Source organism: Sodiomyces alcalophilus (genome assembly GCF_042370955.1).
Source record: "Sodiomyces alcalophilus JCM 7366 unplaced genomic scaffold ACRALscaffold_5, whole genome shotgun sequence".
NCBI classification, from domain to species: domain Eukaryota; kingdom Fungi; phylum Ascomycota; class Sordariomycetes; order Glomerellales; family Plectosphaerellaceae; genus Sodiomyces; species Sodiomyces alcalophilus.
Window position 1 is genome coordinate 2,610,712 of NW_027263536.1, and position 25,001 is coordinate 2,635,712.

At 36.1% G+C, this 25,001-nt stretch overlaps 1 protein-coding gene across 1 annotated transcript; it reads left to right on the forward strand.

Annotated features, from left to right (window-relative positions):
- Positions 1-20,703: 20,703 nt before the first annotated feature.
- ACRALDRAFT_2020568 (uncharacterized protein) lies at positions 20,704-21,145 on the forward strand (the record flags this gene model as incomplete). Its single annotated transcript, XM_071020020.1, has 4 exons — positions 20,704-20,754; positions 20,794-20,811; positions 20,946-21,017; positions 21,131-21,145. The coding sequence occupies 4 exons, from the start codon at positions 20,704-20,706 to the stop codon at positions 21,143-21,145; spliced, it is 156 nt and encodes a 51-aa protein (XP_070874234.1).
- Between the last annotated feature and the right edge of the window lie 3,856 nt (positions 21,146-25,001).

A 25,001-nucleotide genomic window follows, 5' to 3' on the forward strand; every position in this document is an offset into this window, starting at 1 on the left:
CTATAAAGGATAAAAGCATAGTTTTAAATAGTAGGCTGCTGCTATAAGTACCTAGATAGGGTCTATATAGATTGGAATCACCCCTTAGTCTTTAGTGCCTAAACAGGATACAAAGAAGTATAAAGAAAGGGGCGTATATTAGTGAAAGGTAAGGTTATATTATTTGCTTATCTTTAATCATATCTTACTCCTCTTAAGAGTCCCGTAACGCAAGGAGTAATTATAACCCTGGACCTAAATCCTAATCCTTTAAGTATAGCCTCCGATAGTATATTCGTATAAAACCCTTTAATAATAGTCACTTTCTTAAGCATTAAATCCACTTTTAGAGCTCCTCTAACGCTATTAAAAATCCCCTATCGTACTCGGGTATTATAGCCAAAGATCAGAAGAAAGGTCGTGCCGGCCTTGATATATTCACTATTAAACAAGATAAATATGCTGGGCTTAGGGAAGTTAAGCGAGTTTATTAGATAGATAGGTCCGTAGTTCTTAAATGAGGAGCTCTTAGAGAGCGGATATAAGCTAAGCATTATAATAGTAAAAATCTGCGTCGCTTAGTGTTGATATTAGATGCATAATAAGTAATAATTATATATCAAAAATATAATATCTTAGTTATTACTTAGGCTAATAATATAGCGTAATAACCGTCGCGTAAACTGTTAATGTAACAGTCGCCACCCAATCTTTCAGGGTCTTTTGCCAGGGCCTGATCCAGGAAGAAATCCCAGAAATCGGTCTTTTACACATACAGCTTTATACGCACAACAAGCAGTAATCCTACAGTTCTACGAATTCAACAGGCATTTGCTTGATTTTCCGCGCTACCATTACAAGAGCCTGCTACATATAGCCTAATTCATCGAAACCTAGTATTCTCTATAGATTATATCGGGATCTAGAGTAGCCGCGACGATATAACCTAAATAGCTTAAAAAGCCGGTTCCTTTTAACGAACTTACTTTAACGACCTAGCCCGCCTTGACTTAGTGTTTATAGAGATACTACTAGTAAGGCTTTTAGTATTCTACTCAGATTTCTTTATACTAGGTCTTAGCTAGCTTAAAATAAGAGTATAGGCACTTACTAATAACCGCGTACTCTAAGTAATAGCAGTTAGAGGGCTTCTAACTATAGGAGCGTTAATAGGGGTATTTATAGTTCCGCCGACCCTTATAAACGCTATCCTTTAGTTAATCGGAATAGCCGCCGAGTATAGTATATATTACCGAGCCGTTATAGGCGGTTATCTTTAAATCATAGATAAAATCGATAAAGGACTAGCTATATTTAAGGATCTCGGGCTGGATATTCTTCCTTGAATTATCGCCTAATTCGAGTAGCTTAGTAAAGGCCTATTAGAGTATAAAGTGGTGTATAGCTAGTATAAACTCGCGAATTACTGAAGTCCCGTTAACCTCCTTCTATCTATAGTCTCTAGCGCACGATAATTAATAGACCTAAGCTTTATACTAAGCCTCTAGATTCGTGCGTCCGTGTTAGGCGTCGCGTAGAATAAATCGATAATCATTCTGGATGATCGAAAGTATAGCGAGCTTACTAGGAGCGTAAGTATTATTAAGAGCTTTAAGTACCTAGCGAATAGGATAGCGACCTTCGCGGACCTTTGATATAAGCGGCTGTACCTATATCTCGGAGATAGCTTTAGCGATAGCTATCTCAAAGCCTATGGTGTTAGTAGTCTTCCTGATAAAATATAGGATTGCTTCGAGCTTCCTAATAAAGGGTTAGTATTTCTTTCTCTTTAAATCTAAGGATAATAGCACCTTAAGCAGAGCTGCTTTAACCTTATCTTCGGTTAACTCCTTAATAACGGTATTATTATCGCGGACTATAAGGTGCTCGTAGATCTAAAGCTCGGAAACAGGATTTAGCCCTAGCAGGATATCGGTAGAGTAATGAGGTTTATCCAGATTAATTATATACTATATCTCTAGTATACGAGTCAGGCCTCTAACCGTAGAGTACTAGTCGATTCAGTGATTCGAATATATAAGCTTAGGTATATCCGAAGCGTTAACCCTATAGTCGATCTGTAGGGTATAGGCTATAGTACTCCTAAAAGGAGAAGTAAGCGAGGTGTAGGTATAGGGGAATAGGTGATAAGTGATAGAACTGGATAAGCGCTAAAACAAGTATAGAGGAGGGACAAAGGAATTATAGCTCGGAACGGTATTTACGAGCAGAGGAAGTTACTGGTATACTACTACTACCCGGGCTTATAACTATAATATAAAGCTATAATTAACCGAACAGAGCTATATAGATATATAGATTGATTTTATTCCTAGCTATACGCTCTCTAAAAGCTAAGCTGTATATAGGCTATACCTTGGATAAATATAACTAATCGGAGTCTCCTTCTAGTAGCCTGTTTGATATATAAGCTACACCTACTCTATTGACTAATGGCCTGGAAGCTCGGAGTCCTAAGACCGCGCTGCGTAGCAGTACCAGTATAACTGTATTTATATAACCTATTTAGTTATATAATAGGAGATATATATGTCGAAGATGCCTATAAATAGCTTTAACTAAGTAGCCGTTAAATAGCTATTTAGTTAGGAGGGTATATTATATAGACTAGCCCGTAAAAGGCACGGAACTAGTTATTCCGGCTCCGAATATAGAGATAGGTCTGTAGCAGAACTAAGGGCAGGTTTTTAGTATACAGATCAGAGATTTCCATAGAGTCAATTAAATTAACAGATCTAACACGTAATTACGTACTTTGAGTTATATTCTGTTTGCAATACTTACTTATTAAAATCCGAGTCTATAAAGTTCTGCCTTCTACTTCTAGGAATAATACCACCTCCATCTCTAACATTTTCTCTAATATAACTATACTATATTAGATACGCTCTTTTATCCTCTATTATTAATTCATTAAATATTACGATATAAGCAGGATTTTAAGTGATATATTTAACCACTATAATAACTCTACTAAAGCCGTCTGATGTTTCGATAACATCGCCCTAGTATTCGGTAAATACTTACATACTTAGAGGCGACTTTGAATATACTGATAATAAGAGGAGGTTAGCTATAATAAGCTTTATAACAGGCTCGGCTACTCTAAGATAATACGATATAGGAGACGCGTTATTAAGTAAATTATTACGAAGTATAGGCGAGCCTATATTACTATTCGCATCTTATTCCTAACTTAGGCAAAGCCGTATCCTATTAAAGGCTAGCGTAGATACCGATCATTAACAGTTATAATAATCTAGTCTATATATATAACCGATATTCTAACACGTTATAGTAGTATTAGGCCAGATCTCTCTTAATAAACTATTAACTTATTTTAACATTTACGCTTACGAATATAGCGGCCGTCCTTACTATACGTAAGCTCGATAATAGTCTATTATTTATTAATCGCTTTAATTATACCGGTTCTATCGTTCTGGTTATTAACGGCCGGCGTATAGGTAAGCGTTAACGCTATATATAGCTCTTTTTCTGTTACGATCTAGCTTTAATATTATTACACCGACTATTAGATTAGCTCTTAGATATATTACTTATATATAAGGCAGGATATCGACTGTAGCAGTTTATTTTATAGGTCTCTTATTGCTAGGAGTAAAGAGTGCGTTATCGATATAGACAGAGACTAGCTACTTAAAAAATTCGCGCTCTATATAGTCCTTCTAGGTTATTCACAAGAGCTTCTGCGATAAACTAGCACTAGTCTAGGAATACTAATTAGTATAGAAATGTAGTATTCTGACTATTTATATCGTCTTTGGATACTTTACTGTTGCTAAAGATATTATAGTCGATAATACTAGCCGGCTGTATATTTAACTACGTGTTAATATAATTATAACTATTACCGGGCTGTTCCGTTGCCTTTTATTCCGGTATACTAAGCATAGAGCCCAGTATAATAGCTTTAACGCTAATAGAACGTAAAGAATCTATTCTACTATATATAGTAGTTATTACGATACTATATATCTTAAAAACATAGCTAAAATCGACGATTTTATATTAGGAAGATAGTACTATATATTATTAATATCTGCTATTAATAACTAATATATAGTTATAGGCAGAAGAATAAGAAGCATAAAGATATATATATATCTTTATACTAACCTATATATATTAATAATATTAATAAAGCATTTATGGCTGGATTATTAATATATAAGATTAGTAATCTGAAATACGAGAAGGGAAGATAAGAGTCTATTGCGTAACGCAACGCAGTCTACTATGTAATAGTAAACTATTATGTAAGGTAGAAAGCTTATATTAAGTCTACTACGTAATACAGTATCCTTCTCTTCTTTACTCCTTTTCTATATGTATCTGCTTCTTCTCTCCCTCTTCCTCTCTTTCGTCTTTTTAAAAGCTAGTTACTATATTCTTAATATATACGGAAGTTATCTACGATAACTAATATATCTTACTGGATTATCTCGAATTATTAACAGGTTATAAGCCCGGAAAGCTCTCCTTTCTTCCGCTCCTCTTAATAATAATCCTGTCTCGAAGCTCCTTTCGAAGACGAGTCTTTTCCTAGAAAGCCTACCACTCTTCTAGCTAAGTTACTTCTCCAGCTACTCTTCCAGGTACTCTTCCAGGTACTCTTCTAGGTACCGTTCCAGCTACTCTTCCAGCTACTCTTGCAGCTACTCTTCCAGCTACTCTTACAGCTACTCTTGCAGCTACTCTTCCAGCTACTCTTCTAGCTACTCTTCCAGCTACTCTTCCAGCTACTCTTCCAGCTACTTTTCTAGCTACTCTTCTAGCTACTCGAGGATTCCTAGGTTAAAGGAAGAACCGAAGACGTTTCCCCCTTTCCTAGAACTTCCTTAGGCTCGGCCTCTCTTTTCAGGACTTCCTGGAACTCGCTGGCTTTCCCAGAACTTCCTAGGACCCGTCTATTACTCCTAGATATCTCTAGGAGTCTTATTTTCTTTATAGGATTTTCTAGGAATTTTCCTGGATTTTCTAGATTTCTTCTAGAATTCCCCTCGTTTACTAGAATTCCCGGTCTTCAGGAATTCTCCCTGCCTTTAGGGAATTCCCCTGTTCCCGGGGATATTTACTGTCTTCGAGGTTTCCCTCTCTTTCGTACTAAAAAGCTTATTTTCGTATCAGAAACCTTATATCCGTTCGGATTTGCTACCGCGGTTCGGCCCGCTTTTTCTAACTAATAATACCCCTTTCCGACCGATTAAGGTTCCGCCCGTTTTCTTGCCTCTTAGCACCTCTTCCCGACTAATAGAGGTTATCCCTTTCCTTTACTTTTAGCCGTAAAACGATCGATTCGAATAACCGATATAAAATAAGGAAAAAAACAGATAAAGCAAAAATAAGACCAGGTATTAAACGGGTAAAAAAGAGCTATAAGTATACCGTTACGCCACTTATACTATATTTTACGTGGCTTTATTAAGTGGCTTATAAAGGTGGTTTAAATACTTAGCTATAGTTAAATAAAAGTCTTTACTTAGATATTATCTATAATAATTAACCATTTTATAAACCGTTTTTAGTTCCAGATTCATTATCTATTACTCTATTCATAGAGTATATAAGAGGTCTTCCTTTTCCTAAATATATTAGGGAATAATAAAGAATAACGAAGTTATAAAAGAGATTTCTTATCTCTTAGAACTTCGTGGTTATTAAGATTATTTAAGACACTTCTCTCTATTAAAGAAAGCTTATTAAGGAAATCATAACTTTAAGTTATTCCCTTAATTATAAAAGCATAAGAAAGGAAAGAAGAGTCTCTATACTATAGTAGATTATTATCTACGATTATGGTAAAAGACTTAAAGTTATAAATATAACTAAACCTATAATAGATAGTAAGTATAGGCTATACTCTATAATTCTAAAAGAGTAATATAAAGGTTAACACTTTTATATTCCTTTACAAAACCTAGCAGCTAAGAATTATTCTTAACTTAATATCTTTCTGTATAAAGGTAAAGGAAATAATCGTGTAACTATATAAGCTCTTTATTATACTATTCTAAGAGTACTAAGAGTACTCTTAATAAGTCTATAACTTTATATATCGATATTAATTAATAAGTAGAAGTAAGTCCGGTTATTACTATACTTCTTAATAGGGAGAAGCAGTTAACGGTTATTACCTTACTTCTTAATAAGAGAAGTAGTTAAAATAAATCCTTAAGAATCCTTAAAACGAAAAGATATAAAAGGAAAAAGCATATAATAATAACTGTTTTAAAGCAAGATATCTCTGCTTTGTTATATACCCTAAATAATACCCTAATACCTCTTAGGTTAAGGGGGGTTAAGTTATAAACAGTTTAAAAGAAAAGGCCTTTGAAGAAGTATTAAGGCCTTAAGCCTCGCTCCTATATTTCTTAATAAAGAAAAGAGGTAATAAAGACTTTATGTTCTTAAGCCTTAATCCTATTTTCCTTAATAAAGAAAAGAGGTAATAAAGACTGTAAATCTTTAAGCCTCGCTCCTATTTTTCTTAAAAAAGGAAAGGGGTAATAAAGACCTTATATACCTCTTACCTAAATAAGATAAAAAAGGATCTATATCTTTATCTAATAAGGAGTTTAATATCTGAAGGAGATAGAAAGATTATAAATCTTGCCTCTATAAATTCAGAATATAATATAACTTTAACGTCTTAATGACTATAATATCTGGATAGTCCTCGTATTATTACTAGTGATTCCAATATTGGCATAATTATTCTATTTACTATACCTACCCAAGAAAAAGCGATGGATATTACGGAAGAAATAGAAGAGGTAAAATCTTCCAGTATTTATAATAAACTGGTTATAAAACCCGTTAATGAATTAAATAATACGAAGTATTATCTTAGTGGCCTTATAATATTAAACAGAGTTACTGTTTTAATAGTGAAGTTACTTTACTTCTATCTAAAAAAGGCATTATTTATATCTATTATATCCTATCAATAGCAGAAGCGGGTACTAGGCTTATAGTATTGACATATCTATAAGGAGTATATAGCCTTAAAGAACTAAGAACATAGTCCTTTTAAACGACCACTTGGATATTCCTTTTATAAGAAATAAAAGACTTAATAATAATATTATTTTATAACTCCTTAGATATATAATATATCTATGCCTATAATGGTTTCAATAAACCTTATAACTATCCATATTAAAAGTCTAAGATTTCTATATCTTAAGAAGAACAAAGCAAAGAACGTATTAAAGATCTAGGATTTATATATCTATAAATAGATCTAAGTCTACCTTTAAAAGGTCTAGGACTTATATATTCAATAATAGACCAGGTAGAAACAGTAATATAAAAGCAAAGAAAGGCTTTTATTTAAAGGACTTTATGTACTTAAAGCATATAAGGTCAGGTTATTCCACCTAAGGCCTTGATAGTTTACTTAAAATACTCTACTTTGCTAAAGGATTAATTATATCCACAGAAGGGGTTGAAAATATAAGAACTGTATCGCGTAAAAGCAATTCGGGGCCGCGAAGTACTCTCTTCACTAAGACGTCTTATTATAGACGTTCTACCTATAAAAGTCCCCTATACGCATAAACTATATACCTGAAGTTATAAGCTATGGTTAGTATGGTTATAAAGGTTAAGACCTGGATTTCTATGTAGGTTTAAAAAATACCTTGAGGGTAAATACTTTTAAGCTTATCCTCTTAATTTAATCATAAAACTATAAAGTGTCTTTTAAATTAAGAAGCCTGATATTTCGTATTAGCCTATAACGTATAATATTATACGGACCTTAATCTTAGAAAATCAGAAGTACGATTCTTACGTGGTCTATAAACAGGCTTATATAACTATACGGAGTTCGGTTTCTATTTAAAATAATAACGATCTTAAAAGCGTATATATATAATAATCGGTTTATATTTTATTATATAGATAACCGAAAGTCTTTAAAGCAGCGTAAGGAGTCTGATTTAATTATTCTAAAGTTAGGAATAATAGACTATGACTTCCCCTTAAAAGCGATACTGCAAAAGAAAATTCATCTATCTAAAGAAGACGAATAATAATAACACCAAAACTTATTCAAAGGGCTACGACCTATAGTGGCATTAGGGCTCTAACTAAGACTTAGTCTCTTATTAAAAGACCCGCCGTATTAATAGAATCGTTAAAATTCCTCTATATATCTAAATATAAGAGGTAAAAAGGCATTTCCAAATTCCAGATACACTCTAGATATCTAGGAGTGGTGCTTCTATCTTTCTCTAAAAAGGAAAGGTATAAGGACTTTATCTCTAAGTCCTAAAGATCAGATTACAATCTAAAGATAAGGCCTTACTATATTAATCAGAAGATACCCTTAAGGAAGTCTGTAGAAGTTTATTATGGAGTATTTACTCTTTGCTGCGAATTATATACAAACTAGCTATCTAAAGCAAAGCCTATAAAAGCCCGAATGAATTATAAAGGATAGAGGCTATAGAAGCTGAGATTCGAAGAAAAACCTGGAATACCTCGTATATTATATATACTATCCCCTAAAGGGGATATAACGCTGCCTATACACCTTAAGGGGGGTGGTAGGTCTAAAAGATATATTAAATGCGTTTATACCGGAAAGCCAATATAAAGGCCCGGTGGGTTATATATATAGTTTTGAAAACGGGCACTTTCGTGCCTTAAAACTATAATTAATCACCTATAAAGCATATCGCGATAGGTTAACCTATATCCTTAGAGTTTATCTGGGTTGGATATTATATAGCTATAATCTGCTGCACACTTAAACAACGAGTATATACGCAAAGCAGCTAATATACGCTATACAGTATATTCATACTGAATTAGGTATTAAGTTATCTATATAGCCTAATAGTCGTTATGACTATTATAAGGCTTAAAGCCGTTATTACAGGCTAAAATACAAGGCATTATTCAGGCGATAAAAAAGCCTGTATCACTAGCATAAATTCTTAATACAATTCCTAATATTCTAGGGAATATAACATCGCCTAAAGTAAAGCTGCCTAAAACATCATAAGTCCTGCTATAAAAAGACTTAAATAATAAGTTATATACTTATTAAAGGTTCTATCCCTATCTACAGGGAGTTTTAAAAGACCAGTTCAGGTTATGATGCTACTATTAGCTCCGAAAGAGAGGTATAAGCCGATACGACCTAAAGGTTATAGTAGTATATAACTCAAGTCTTTAACGGCATATACCTGTATTACTACTCAAACAAATACTTTATTTTCTTTTATACAAAGAAGTATATAAGGCCGATATAGAATATATTAACAGGAAATAGGTGCTTTACATTACCTAGTGCTGCAAAATAGACCGAGATCAGTCTATACGGTATCTATATACTAGGTATTAAAGTAACCCGTTAAAAGACCATTTTATAGCTTTAAAAAGAGGGCTAAGGCAAAATCCTATCCTGATATAGTCTGTATAAGACGTATATATATATTCGGTTACTGCCTAAGGGTTCTCAATATCTATACTCAAGAGGATCTTATTTCAGATTATGGGATAGAAAAGCTAATTAACCTTCTATTATCTTATAAGATCACAAGGGGGCTAACAGATTTACTTAATCCCTAAAAATCATAAAGATATTAGCAGATAATCCAATCGCTGTTAGTATCTATATTATAATAGGAATATAATAACCGTATATTTAATACGGTAATATCATTATAACCAGGGCTGTTAACTATATAACATAAGACCATAACTGGTATATAAGCTAGTAAATCAGGGGGGTAGTGGGTTCTTACCTTTCTAGGGTTTCCCACTATATGGATTTTCAATATATTAATTTCCTATATTCTAACCTAGAAGGGTTTTACCTAAATTATAGGGCTTTTACCTAGGTATAAGGATTTTTAAATTTTTTGCCTATCTTAAAAAGTCATAAAATCTCTTACTTAGATTATAAGAGTTCTACTTCAGAAGTAGGTTTTTTACCTATATAGGGTTTCCCTATAGGTTTTCCTACTATTATACTGAGGGTATTTTCTCCCTATTATAAGGGTTTTTGCCTAAGTTAAAGAATTATGTGCCTTTTAAGGAGTTTTTCTTATATCAAAAAGGGGTTTTTAAAATACTTTCTTCCCCTATAGTATGCCTAAAATGCTATGGGCTTATTCTTTGTATAAAAAAAATAAAGTCGAAAAGAAGAGCCTTAATACCCTTTTTAGCAGCTATTAATTTAGCAATAAATGCTATCTAAGCTAGATTGTCTAGCTTACGAGGGGGTGTTAATATCTGCTATTAATAACTAATATATAGTTATAGGCAGAAGAATAAGAAGCATAAAGATATATATATCTTTATACTAGCCTGTATATATCAATAATATTAATAAAGCATTGATAGCTTAATTATTACTATATAAGATTAGTAATCTAAAACACGAGAAGAGAAGACAAGAGTCTATTGCCGTATAGGCTGGCCTAAAGCAGGTTCGGAACAGGTTATTCCGGGCCCGAAAGTAGGAGTGGACCTGCCGTAGGAATAAGGGCAGGACTTTAGCATAACGATTAGAGATTTCTATAGAGTCAATTAAATTAATAAATCGATCGCTTATTCTACGTAATTAAGTTATACGCTATTTATAATAATTAAGAGTCTCCTTTTTTGCTTAATAACCTATTAAGGCTATTTACGCTAAGCTGCTATAGCTATAACGATAACCTCTAACACGACTATTTATATCAGCCACGAAGACTAGGAGCTATGGCAACGCCTTTATAAAGTCAGGGCCTGTAGTAACGGCGTCTAGGACTTCCTACGCCCTAACGATCCAGTCCCTCGGCTATAGTAAGCTACCCGTCCCGAATTTATCTCCTACGCCTCCATCGCTAATGTTAACGGGCACCCTATTAATATCTCCGAGCTAACGGCCACAGGCAAAGCCGCCTATACTAAAGACTACCGTCGATACCAAGAGGATCGTAAGGACTATAAGACCTATTAGAAGGGTATTAACGGTATACTTAAGTGGGTAGAAAAGTCTATTATAAGGAAGAGACGGAAGGCCCTAATAAACGGCATAACTCCTAAAAAGATCTTTATAGCTATATAAGCCGATACCGCGCTATATATCATAACTCGTATAAAGAACTCCTAAAAGAGCTACGACCTTTATAAGAATAAGCCGCCTACTAACCTAAGGAAGGTGGCCGCTTAGCTAGATAATTAGCAGGACCGGCTATAGGACTATCACGATATCGGGATATATAATAACTCCCAGGAGATTTAGATTAACGATTTCTTTAACGCTATACGACCTACCCTAGGTAACTAAGTGGATATAAAGGAAATAACGCTAGATCTTAAAATAATGACGGCGATAACCCTTATAGCGGAAAGAAAAAAGGCGGCGGAATAACTTAACGCGCTACCTATATAAAGCCATAGAACTATAGCCTTCCCGGCCCTAAAACTAGGTAACGATAATAATAGGTTATAATAAGCCGGGAGGGCTAACCGGAGCGGAGCCTAGCGGGGCCGTATTATAAATGCTAAAGGAAAGTTAACTAACTGTATAAGCTCTAAGCGTAGGTAATCCCTCTTTAATAAGGACGAGTGCCCCGCGTGCTACCGTCACGGCCGCGATCTATAGGGCTACTAGATCCTATTCCTAGAGTTAGCACTAGAGGGTTTTTAAGCTAACGACTCTATTAGGAGGCTTATAGAAAAGTCCCTTAGAATAGACCGGACCTATAAGGCGCCGTGGAGAAAATTAGGTCTAAAAATAAAAGGAAAAGGACCGCCGTTACCGATAATAATAATAAAGTCGGTAGTAATATTAAAGCTACCGATAATAATAATAACGTCGGTAGCGGCAGCGGTGATAATAATAATAACGTCGGTAGCGGCAGCGGTGATAATAATAATAATAATAAAGTCGGTAGCGGCGGCGGTAGCGGTATAGAGCTATACCGGCTGGAAGCCCCGGCGGCCGCCCTCTCGGCCGCCGTATATCCTTTATAGTAGTCGACGATATTAGACTTACGTCCTACCTCCTATATTTTCTATAATAAAAGCAGATTATCACGGGTTAACCCCTCGAATATATAGTTCCGGCATAAGGCCGGAACCGCTAATCAGCGCGCAGGACTAACGCTTAGACCTCGTATTACCCTTACCGTAGATTCGTATAAACCTAGTAAATCCTGCGCTCCTCTATAGACCTTTTCCTTTCCTTTCCTTAATTCTAGCTAATATAATTATTTAGCCTTATTTAGTATAATTAACCTATAACCAGCCGCTTATATAGCTAGAATTTAGCGAACCCCACGCGCTATATTAGTATAGAGTTAGATACGAATACGCCGTTAGGCGGCGGCGGTCCTATAAACCCCGCTAAGCTAGCTAAGTAGAGAGATAAAAGGATTACCGAGGCTATTAATACGACGCTCGGTCCCTTATAGGAATAGATAGCTTAATAATAAGAGCTACTCTAACGACTTACGAATAGTCTCGCGAACGTCTAGACCCTATAATAACCTACCCCTAACCTCGCGCCCCCCTTAGAGGGAGCCCCTATAAACACGCCTACTAAGTCGGTAGCAGGTCCTCCGACCCTAGTAACCTTTACTCCCCCCTAGATTATAGTCCTATAGGAGCTAAGCGAACTATGGCCGCTACGTACTAAGCCCCTACTATACCCCGTGAAGTTTAGCGGAAGATAAACGGAGTATGCTACCTAATCGTAGTAAATACGTGATAAGCTCCTACTAAATAAACACTTATTTAATAACCGAGCTAAAATATAGTACTATATTAACTTATACTTAGAAGGGAGTGCCTAATAAGTGGTATTAGCCTTCTACGCTGTTAGGGGGCTAGGAGGTACCCGCGACCTAGAGTCGTTCCTTACCTACCTAGACCGTATATATAAAGACCAGAATAAATAGCCTCGCGCGGCCTTCGCGCTATATTCTTTTAGATAATATAAAGAGTAAACCTTTTCGTAGTTCCTACCGAAATTCGAAAAACAGATTACCTAAGCAGGTAGCAGCGAGTAAGCAGACTTAGCGAAGATTACCTTCCTAAAGGGAGCCCTAAGCTAGAAGCTATATACCGCCCTAGTCACCGCGAAGTTACCCTACGATTATATAAGCTAGGTTATTAAGGTCTAGAGTATCGCCTAGAGGCTAGAAGGACTAAGCCTAACTAGCCGGAATACTTATATACCGAACCGAACCCGGAACTAAGAAACCGACGCCGATAAAGATATCGCGATAAGCGGGATTAATTAGGTCCGGCCTAATATAATTATAGACCGACCTTATAATAACCAGGAGTACTAGGGCTATAGGAAAAAGGGATATATTCGTATAAACTATAAGTCCCGGGATAAGGGTAAGGCTAAGGGCGCCCGCGTAGCGAAGGTATAGGCCGGGGATAGTAATATCGCCGCGAGTTTAGACGGTTTAGATAATAAAGAGTCGGGAAAAGAATAGCTCTAATATAAAAATAGGCGTTAAAGCCGGTAGCCGCTCTACGGCGGGAGTAGGAGGCGTTTAAACACCTAGCTAGCAGCGACTTAGCCCTAATATTAACGCGAGTAAATAAAAGATATATATATACTCTTATAGATACGGGTTATAACTACTACGCTACTATAAATAAACGCTTTACCTAAAGACTTTAATTATTATTAATCGATAAAAGGAGATAACTACTAAAAGGATTCTTAGATACGTCTAAGCTAGCCACTAGCGCCAGGATCGCCGCGTTTAAGCTCGAGATTAGCGGCTATATATAATAAGTATTCGCCTATATCGTAAAAGGACTAGATCAGGATATATTCTTACGAAAACCGTGGCTAGAATATAATAATATTATGTATTACGCGAATAATTATAGGTTATACTTAGACGGTTTATTAAGATAGCCGGATTATATAGTAGACGAGACGCTATATAATAATATACTTCCTACCTTATTATAAAGATTTCAATTAGTTAGCGACCTCCCGATAGGCGTCTATTAACGGATTATAAGTATATACCTTACACTAATAAGTAATATAGTAAAAATTATATATATTTAAGCTATACGGGTAACGCTACCCGAATATAGGCCTAATAAACGTAAGCGGTTATAGACTCTATAAGAGGGGACCCTACCTAGCTTAAAAGAGAACGACGGAAGAGGGCTAAAACCCCTACGTCCTATTAACGGTACCCGGCGTGTTATCATTACTACTATTACTTACTCCCGAATATAAAACGCGAGGTATAGGGCGATTACCTAGCGAAGGGTCGCTAATAAGATATTACTAACGCCTAAGGCTAAGGCTAGGATTACTATAATACTGGATTAGTATATCCTATAGTCTATAACTAAAAAGCTAGCTAGGAATAGAATAGCAGGTTAGAGTACTATTAGCGAGGAACTAGAAGATCTGGTTAGAGGGCTATAGACTATTAACCCGGATTATATATCCTTAATTAAGAAAATTCGCTAAGGGACCGGAAAGAGAGCGGGGTACTCTCTTAGAGAAAAGGAGATATTATTATTTAAGGGATAGTTAGTACTGCCTATATAAGGCTTCTTAAGGGCGGAGGTCCTGCGATAGTATCACGATAACCCTAGGGCGGGGTATATAGGAGCGAATAAGATACTTAAGCTAATTTTAAGAAAGTTTTATTGTATGGACTTAATAGCGGACGTTCGTAATTATATCGCCGTATATACGGTATGGTAAGGGGGGATAGGTACCGCGATATAAGCTATGCGGTTAGCTATAAACGCCACCATTACTTATATATCCGTTCTAGGAGATTAGTATAGATTTTATTACGGGTTTACTATCTATAAAAGGGGCTAACGAGTAAATATATAACGCTATCCTAATAATCGTTAACCGGTATATCAAAAACGCTTTATTAATTCCTATATAAAAGGACCTAATAGCACCCTAGTTAGCGGCGCTGCTATATAAGGAGATTAAGTGCTAATTTAATAGCCTAAAGGGTATAGTAATAGACCGGGATAAGCTGTTTATTAGTTAGTTTTAGATAGATTTCTGCTATAAGCGGGCGAACGCTTAGCGATTATTTACTATATACTACCTATAGACGGATAGTTAGACGGAATAAACGTATTAGTTCCTGATTAAGTACCTACGAATAATCGCCGGTAACGCGATAATATAGTGGCCTATTTAGTTATTAAAAGCCGGGTTCGCTTATAATAATAGCGAGTATTCCTCGCTTAGTATCTCGCCTTATAAAGCGTTATATAGGTATTATCTATATATAATAAAGTATATTCGCCTTAGGGACGATACCCGGATATAGGGCATTTAGGAATATATTAAGAAGCTAGCGGAGGTTTAGCGGAAGGCCCGCGAATACTAGGCGTATACTATAGAGTATTAGGCTTAGTATTATAATAAGCGCTATTAACCGTAGTAGTATAAGGTAGGCGATGTTATTAGACTATCTACGAAGAACTTCCGATTCTAGTAGGAGTCGAAGCTAGCACCGCGATATATTCGAGTATAAGTAACTAAGAGGATTAGCGAGTAGGCGTATAGGGTTCGCCTTTCTATATAGTATATAAGGATACACGATATACTCTCGGTATCCTTATTAGAACCGTGGAAAGACCGATTAGCCGTAAAGCTATCGGTAATGGATCTCCCGCTTCTAGCGGAGGAGTAAGATAAATAGGAGGTAAAAGACATCGTTAGTTATAAGGAAGAATAAGGGAAAACGTTTTACTTTATAAAGTAGGCAGGTTAGCCGGTAGAGTATATTACCTAGGAAGTAGAGGACTACTTAGAAAACGCTCTAGGGATCCGGAAAAGGTATTAGAAGTATAAAAAGTATATATATAAAAAGTGGGACGATTATAAGATAGTCTAAAGCGCTAAAGGGTCGTTGGATATAAAAATAAGAACTTAATTCGTAGGTTATAATAACCTTTCCTTATTAGTAACTAAATAAAGGGCGTCGAGTCCCGACTAGCCCTACAATTATAAACTATTATAATAAAGTTTAATACTATTTCGGGCGATATTATTACCAGCTATTGCTTAGCGAAGTAAAAGAAATTAGTTACTAAAGCCATAGAAGTCTGTCTTATCCACGGCGGTGTTAGTATTGTCGTTATTAGTGGCCGACTAGGCGGCGGGTATATAGCGACGCGGCGTGCGAATACGCCGACAGGGGATATCTTCCTTATTAGAGGAGGCAGGGGTCGGCGGCGTGTACTCGGCGTTATTAGGGGGAGCTAAAGTAACCGATAAAGCGGCGGAGGCTCGATAATAAGCAGGATAGCGGGGATAAGCCGTAGCGGGATAAGGGACGGGCTTAATAGCCTTATTAGAGCTATTAGTAAAAGGATTATTATCGTTATCAATAGAGGTAGTATAGCTATAGCGAGTGGCCGCCGAGCGACTAGTAAAATAATATACTAAAGCGGGGCATCGAGGATTATTAATAGCCGCTAAGAGGTTAGCGAGCCTATCTAAAGATAGGAACGCCTCGAGGCCTTAGAGGCGGTCCTTATAGTTAAATAGGTAGTAACTATTCGCCGCTAAGTTCTTAATAAAAGAAATAAGCGACTTAATATCGCGGAGGTCGCCCTTGCGAGGAGGACGGGTCGAGTCGAGTAACGCCGACGCCTTAGCGTTATTAATACGACTAAGACGGTGTATAAAGTTAACCGTTATTATAGATCACAGGGATAAGATCTTATCTAAACTCATTACCTATAACTACTAACTATTAAGAATATAGCTAAATATTCGGCGATTTAAAAGAAAACTTATATTCTTAGCGGTAAGCTTCTTCTTACCGCGGTCTATAACTATACGGAACCACTATAGGCCTTAGAGATACGCTTATAGGAGTGGCGGCGAGCTATCGGCGTTAAATTATTATCTATTATATAAATACGCTTACTGCTATTCTATAGTAACTAAGAAGCACCTAGTATAAAGTCCGGGATCTAGAGTTTAATTAGTATAGGAAAACGCTAAGGGCTTAGCGAACTTATAGCGATATATTATTAATAGCCCTGGGCGTAGGTAACATAGCGACTAGCGCCCGTGCTATCACCGGCTTTATTAAGGCAATTAATACTAATATATAAATCTAGCCGGGAAACATAAAATAAACAGGGAGCTTTATCCCTAATAATAGATTCCTAACCTTTATGGGGATTATACTATAGCTCGCGAAGAGTAATTACGACTTATAAATTAACCGATAATAATATAATAATCGATTAGCGATAAGGGTTAGGGTGCGAGGATTAATAACGATAGAATAGCTAGATAGTCGCTGTATAGTCGGCGATTATAATAAGGGAAGATAGTTATAGAGAGAAGATCGAAATACTGTAAGGAGAATTACGTGACGGAACTATATACTTATCGCTAAACGGTTACCTAAGGCTAGGTATAATATCCGCGAAAGGTTAGATAACTATAGGCAATAATAATAAGTATCGCGGAGTTTCTATAGTAATATTCAGATAAATCACGAGGTATACAATCGGCGATAGAACGCCGAGGAGTAGGTAAATAAAAGAGCGGCCACCTTTTTTCCTTACAGGTTTTTAATAAGGGCTCGTATAGAAATAGAACCAGATAGAGATAATTAATCGCGATAAACGCGTAATTAAAGGCATCACGATAATACGAGTCTACGGGACCAGACTCGTTAGAGGGGGGGGGCAGTATAATAAGATAATCGTAGACCTATCGGCGTATAGTCGGACCGATAGCCGCGCATGGACCACCGATCCGAACCTATCTTATACGCACGTTAAGGGATACAGTTTAATCTCTTAAGTTGAAGTCTTAGTCTAAAGTCAGCGCTTAGTTAACGATTATACTGCGATTACTCTGCGATACTAAGCCATTAAGCCTTTTCTATAACATCTTTCCTTAACTAAAGTCTACGAACTTTCCTTTCGTTATAACGCGCTATACACGCAGAGATAATAGACGGAGAATGTATATTTCTTTTACCTATAGGGCTGCGCGGGGCGGGGGTATCGATAGTATTATAGGCGCCGTTATCGGCAGCTTAGTGAATAATAGAGATTATTTAGATTAATAGGTATTAGTTAGAACGAAATAGACTAAAACCGGGTATATAGATAACATGGTCTATCCATAAGGATAATTCCGAGCTTACTTTAATAGGATAGCTTAAAGTAGAAGAGAGAGAAGGGAAAGGGAAGAAGATTAAAAAAGAATTTTCTATTAAAAGGGCTCCTATAGCCCGGCGGCTATAACAGAAGATAGGTGTAATCGCTATTCCGATGCCTGCTATAAGGCATTTAGGGATAGGCGGAGCGGCGGTGTAGGATAACTGTACCCTACCTGGGGGTATATAGGATAGAGGAGACTATATAAAGGAGGAATATAATAAAGACGGCTATATAATACAGAACGAATAGGGCTAGGAGGGGCCGTAGGGCCACCGGAGTAGTAATATATCGCCCTAATACGTGTAAATTATAGGCCCGATAATAGATACCCCCTTAGCTATTATACCAGAGGTAAGATCGGGAACATGCACCGAGCTATTATATAGCCGCTTAGTGCTATTATAGGAGTTGCCCTAGGGCACCTAAACCATACTATACGAGGGGAGGGGATTTCGTCCTAACTGGTTTTCCCCCCTCCTAAATTAGAGAAGGACTGTCGCCTAGAAGGCTAGCCTATATAGTTAGGTAAAAACAGCGTAATATATAATAATAATAATAATAGAGGCTCTAGCTATTATTAATAAAACGCTATATATACCGTATAATGTGTTTCTATTATTCGAATCCGAGTCCGAAGAACCGGCGCTCCCGGTGCCTATAAAATTAGATAAATCCTTAGAAGAGTCTTTTAAGGACGACTTGTATTGACTCTTATTTCCCTTATTTCCAGCGTGCATTTTAAGGTTAGTATAGACCCTCTTTCGGGGTTTATTATCCTAGCTAGCGATAATCCGGTTATAGCGTTCTTTTATCTCCCTGGATATCTTAAAGGACTTCCCTCTCTAGGCCGGCTTAAAATTTAGGCAGGTCTAAATTAGTCTATAGTAGGTGCAGGTTTTCCATTTTATAGTAATTGTAAATAAATTCCTGTTTAGGGCCCTAACTCTGTTAACGACCCTTTTAGCGATCTAATTAACGATTGTGTTATTAACCTATTTATCCTTTCTGGGGAATATAGCTATAGCGAATAATAACGATCTCGGCCTCTGATCTAAATATAGAAGGTGCCTATAACGAGTAACCAGGTAGTATATTGGTTAATAACGGTCTTAATATCCGGTAGTTTAGCCTTATTCTTTGCCGTTAGTATTATAGAATACCGGGCTTTCGACTACTCCGCGGAAGTCGATCTAATCACATTAAAACATGTGTTAAGCTAATCTATCTTCGAATCGATCGCGCGAACCTAATACCTCTTTGCCTTTTTATATAAGTTACGGGAGTCGTTAAGCCAGCATTAGTAACGTATGTTCCTAATAGTCTATATATAATTCTTCCAACGGTGCTTAATAAGTGATCTTTGGGCGGCGTTAATAAGTTTAAGGCGTGTCTTTAGAATTATAAGATTCTCTTTAAGTCATTCTTGCTAGCATAGGACTCCGTAAGGCTCCAGTTCACGGTTATTATGATATAGTCTAGTACCGCTTTAATCGCAGCTTTTTCCTGTTCATATTCGTTATAGGCATAGAGCTATAGCTTATATCCTTAGTCCTACTTACTGTTACTGCTTTCGAGAGGGGGTCAATCTTTTAGAGGCGTTGTGGACGGTTATTATCGTTAAGATCCGGGTCCACGAGCTCTTTAACCTCTTAAGAGAAGGGCGACTTCTATTACCTATAGATACCTGTAATACTAGTTCTTAGAGGAGAGTAGTATAACCGAATCTATTATAACGGCATAAAACGGTAGTTAATTAGATAAGAAGGAGAAAGAAAAAAAATAAGGAGGAGGAATTAATATAGGCAGTTAAAGGGGTTAGTGATAATAGACAGGCGGATAGGCTAATAGACGACTCTATCCGTAACAGAGCAGGGACTTAAAAAGAGACGCTCTATTTAGTCGAGAGCTCTTAACAAAGGGCTTTAAAAGAGACAGGCTTAGAGCTTAGAACTATTAGATCTACCGGAATAGAGGCGTATTACCAGAGCGCCGGGCGTATAACTATCAGGACACTAATATCGTACTAAGTCTAACTTTTATTTATTATAGACTATAAGAGAGTATAAGTCTACGATATTAAATTTATACTTATAAAGAGGGGAAAAACACTATAGTATATCTATTAGAAGTACCTTCCGTAGTCGGAGCAGTATATAACGTGGCTCTTTAAATATAGCCCTTCGCGCTTATTAGGGACCTTAGGAATAAGTGTCTGATAGTCTGATATAGTAACCATATATATACCCGGCGGCGTATAATAATCCGGATCTGATATAATATAGAACCTTATATATACTAGTCGAGGAGTTCTACTATTTATAAGCGGCCTATCTATTATTTATAAGCGTCTTAAACCTAATTAGGAAGGTTATACGAGCCCGTGTAATAGTTTATATACGCCACGATGTTAGCTATAGCTATCTTATACTAGTATATATAATTATAATACACGTTATATATAGAGACTAGATATTCCGACTATACCACTTGGATATTCCGACTATAGTTCTTATGGACCCACCTTTCTGGCTAATTACATTTATTTTCTGGACCACGCACAAAGTACATATATAATCTACCACATCAATTCAACACATCAAGATATCGTTAATCAACAACGTCAATCAACAACGTCAATCAATAACGCGATAGCGCTTTACGATCACGCAAATAAAGGACTCGCGCCTATAAGCCCACCGAATAGGAGCTTAAAGAGTAACGGGCGGTGGCTCGGCAGGAGGAGGTGGCATAAGGCTCGCAATAACAACAACAACCACAACAACAACAACAGCAATAAGACGAAGATACTCGTGGCCGTGGGCGCGGTGCAAGAGGAGTAATTACTGCTACGGCTGGCTTTAATCGAACTAATAACCTGATCCGTCAATTATAACAATAACAATAACAATAACAATAACAATAACAATAACAACAGTAGCAGCAGCAGCAGTAGCAGTAATAGGTTAGATATATAAATTGGAAAGTATAAGGAACTGGATTCTGTAGAGAGGCCTTAATTAGTGGCAAACAGCTATAAAATAGAACTATCGGTCTTAATTAATATTATCCGAATCATTATAGCCACTACCTTTAATTAACCCGAGGGATTAAATTAATCTAATATTAAAAGACTATTCGGGCGATTAAACGATTTACGATCATACTTACTAGTATTCGTATATATAGTATTCCGAAAAAGGAAAAAAGTGAGTCTATGTTAGAACTATAGTCGGAATATCTAAGTAGTATAGTCGGAATATCCAGTCTTAATATATATTATTTATTATTATTATTTATTCTTACTCTGTTATTGCTTAGCTAATACTAGGCTAGCCTTCCTAGGCAATAGTCCCTCTTAGATTTTAGAAGGGGGAAAACCTCTTCGGATAAAAACCCCTTCCCCCTTATAATAATAAAATTCGTTCTATATACGCGGCCGCCGCGAAGACACTGTGCGGCCGCTGTATTAACACTGTTCGTATTACGAAGCCACTAATATAAGCTCTATACTCCTTTATCCTAGTCCCTATTATCCTTTTATTTATTACTAAGATAGACCCTTAGTAATTAATTCTATCCTAAGCTATTAACCCTATCTATAGGATTTAATATATCCTAGACCTATATTTAAGCTTTTTACGTTATCTATAAACGACCTTATATATAGTATAACGTATAGTTTATAGCTCCTATGTTTTATATAGGTCCCGCCGGGATATTTTTATATACTCCGGAGCGCGGTACTAGCTCTGTGTGTATAACGGGCGACTAATCCGCTACGGCCCTGTTTATAGTAGGGCCTACCTGCCCTAGTTAATAACACGGGCGTGTTAGCCTTAGCGGTAAAGCTATCGGCGCCTATTATCGACTAGCTACGAGCCGGGCAGTAGGGCTATCGGCCCCCCCTGTTTAACCCTTATCGTGCTTACTAAGGCAGATAAGAGCTACCGGCGAATAGGGCCGGGTAACGTAAAAAATTTACGTGTGCCCCTAGCCGGATTCGAACCGACCTAACCGCCTCGTAGTTATATACCAGGGCACTACTAGTACGCTATAGGGGCGATATTATATATAAGATAGGCGTTAATTACTATAACTTATACTTAATGCCCTATACTATAAAATCGTAACTATTCTGACCTGTTTTATATTATATTAAAGTACCCTAAAATATATTATATCCTAGCGGTAGAAAAAGTGGTGAAAAAGTAATAGAAATAGTGGTAGAAAAAGAGGTGAATAATTTTCAGGTATTATTTTATAGATAAGGGCTTATTATTTTATATAGATAAGGCCTTATTATTATATAGATAAGCTTATATAACTAGTATATTAAGAAGTTTTCTAATCTTTTTCCTACCTCTTTTCCTGCCTCTTTTTCCACCTGCTTTTTCCACCACTTTATCCATCACGACAGCGTGTATTCTTCTTAACTAGAGCTTTATCTAAGGAGGTTAGAATAGGGTGGACTTATTCGGACTATGGCAAACTGTTAATCGGACTGTGGTCTAATTGATAACAGCTTTTGACAGGTTCTGCTACCTGTTCCTTTTTTTCTTTTTCTTTTTCTTTTTTTCTACCTAGACACGATTCGATCTACTAATAAGTAAACCGCTAACTAACTACCACGACTATAACGAACACATATAATAAAGGAGTCGTCGCCTCTGCCGCTATAGAGGATATCCCGATAGCCGTTATTCCACGTATTCGACTATAAAGTTAAGCGATACCAGCTCTAAGCTCGAATACGCTAGGAAGAGGTAACTAATCGCTTCTTATATATATAAGCAATCAACAAGTCTACGAACTCAATCAAAAACTGTTGATATCTGCTATTAATAACTACTTTATAGTTATAGACAGCGGAATCAGGAGCAAAAAGATATATATCTTTATACTAATTTACCTATCTTAATACCTAATTCTTAATATAGGTAATTAGTAATATAGAGATATAAGATATCAGCAGAGATAAAAGTCTATTACGCAATAAAGAATCTACTATGTAATATATTATATAATAAAGAGTCTATTACGTAATAAGAAACTAGTCTACTACATAATAAGCAAAGCTTATTATTACTGCTTTACGACTAGTCTCTCTATATACTATTTATCTATATATATCTGCTTCCTCTCCTTCTTCTTTCACTCCTCTTCTTACTCTTCTTTTTAATAATTACTATATTCTACTATTAGTACTATAGAATATTATTCTATTCGATTCACTTAGCCTTCTATTACTTAAGCCCCTTTTATTATCTCCTTCTTTAATCTACGGCTTCTAGTTAATCTTATAGATTTTATCCAAACTCTTATAGGTTATAAGCCCGGTAAGCTTAAATACACATACGCGCTAGGTTTTATAAATCCCTTTATCTATTACTTAAAGGTTAAAATCTATCGTAAAAATAATAAAAAAGAGGTTCCTTTCCTACCAGTTCTTAAACGCTACGCTCTTAATATAAGAGCTTCGCTAATCGAGCTTCTTAGAAGTATTTAGTATTTTCTGGATTAAAACGGACTCCTTTAACTAATAGTCTTAGACTCCCCTCCTTTTCTTTATAAGGAGAGTCTCTCCTTTCTGCCTTACGACGATTATCTAGTATCCTATCTCGAAAAAAGGTAATAAGAGTTTATTTATAAAAAGGAGACCTGTTTCTTAACTCCTTATTATATCCTAAATAAAAATCTTCGACCTTATATCGACTACTAAAAACCATTCTTCGAAGCAGGAGAAATCGGGTAAAATATTAAATAAAATAAAAGGAATTAATAACTTCGCTATCCTTCTATACTACCTATATATTCTTTTCCTCGACTAAAAAGTCACCTAATCGACGAATCTAAAGATATTATCGATCTTACTAACAAAAATCGGGATTAATTTTTATCCTATAATAATGCAGGTCCTGGTATTTACTCTCCTAGACTATCCCTTTAGGAATTATTCTTCCACGGCTCTTTTCTATCGGTCGCGTTTCTAATTTATTAATCCACGGTTCTTTTCTATCGGTCGCGTTTTTAATTTATTAATCCACGGTTCTTTTCTATCGGTCGTGTTTCTAATTTATTAATCCACGATCCGTTCTATCGGTTCTACGATCCGTTCTATCGGTTTAATTACCTTTTCCGACCGATAGAGGTTACACGGTTCCGTTTTATCGGTTCTATAATCCGTTCCTTCGCTTTAATTACCTTTTCCGACCGATAGAGGTTACACGGTTCCGTTCTATCGGTTCCACGATCCGTTCTATCGGTTTAATTACCTCTTTCGACTAACAGAGGCTATTAAAATTATTAATTCACGAATCGATCCGATCACTTATTATAAAGAAAAAATCAGAAAAACATAAAAACACAAAAACAAGTATTAATAAGAGCGGGAATTAAACGTGTAAAACAGCTATATCTTTACTACTACGTCACTATTCCGTGATATATATAGTGACTTGTAATTAACTGGTATATATACTTAGTTATGGTTAAGTAGAAGTCTTATATATCAGATATTATCTATAGAAATCAACCGTTTTAAATACCGTTTTCAGTTTCTAATTTCTCTATTATTCGTGATAGCATAACCGACCTTATTCTTTATCTTTATTTATTTAAAAATAGGAAATAATAAAGATATTAAACAGATTTTAATTTCTAAACTTTAAGCTTAAGAAGACTATAAAACGTGGACTCTTAATATTAAAGCTTACTTTTTTCGAAAAGGAAAGCTTCTAGAAGAGGTTATAGCCCCTTTTCTGGCTAACCCTTCTAATAAATAAAGAGAAGAGTCCTTAAAAGCTATAGGA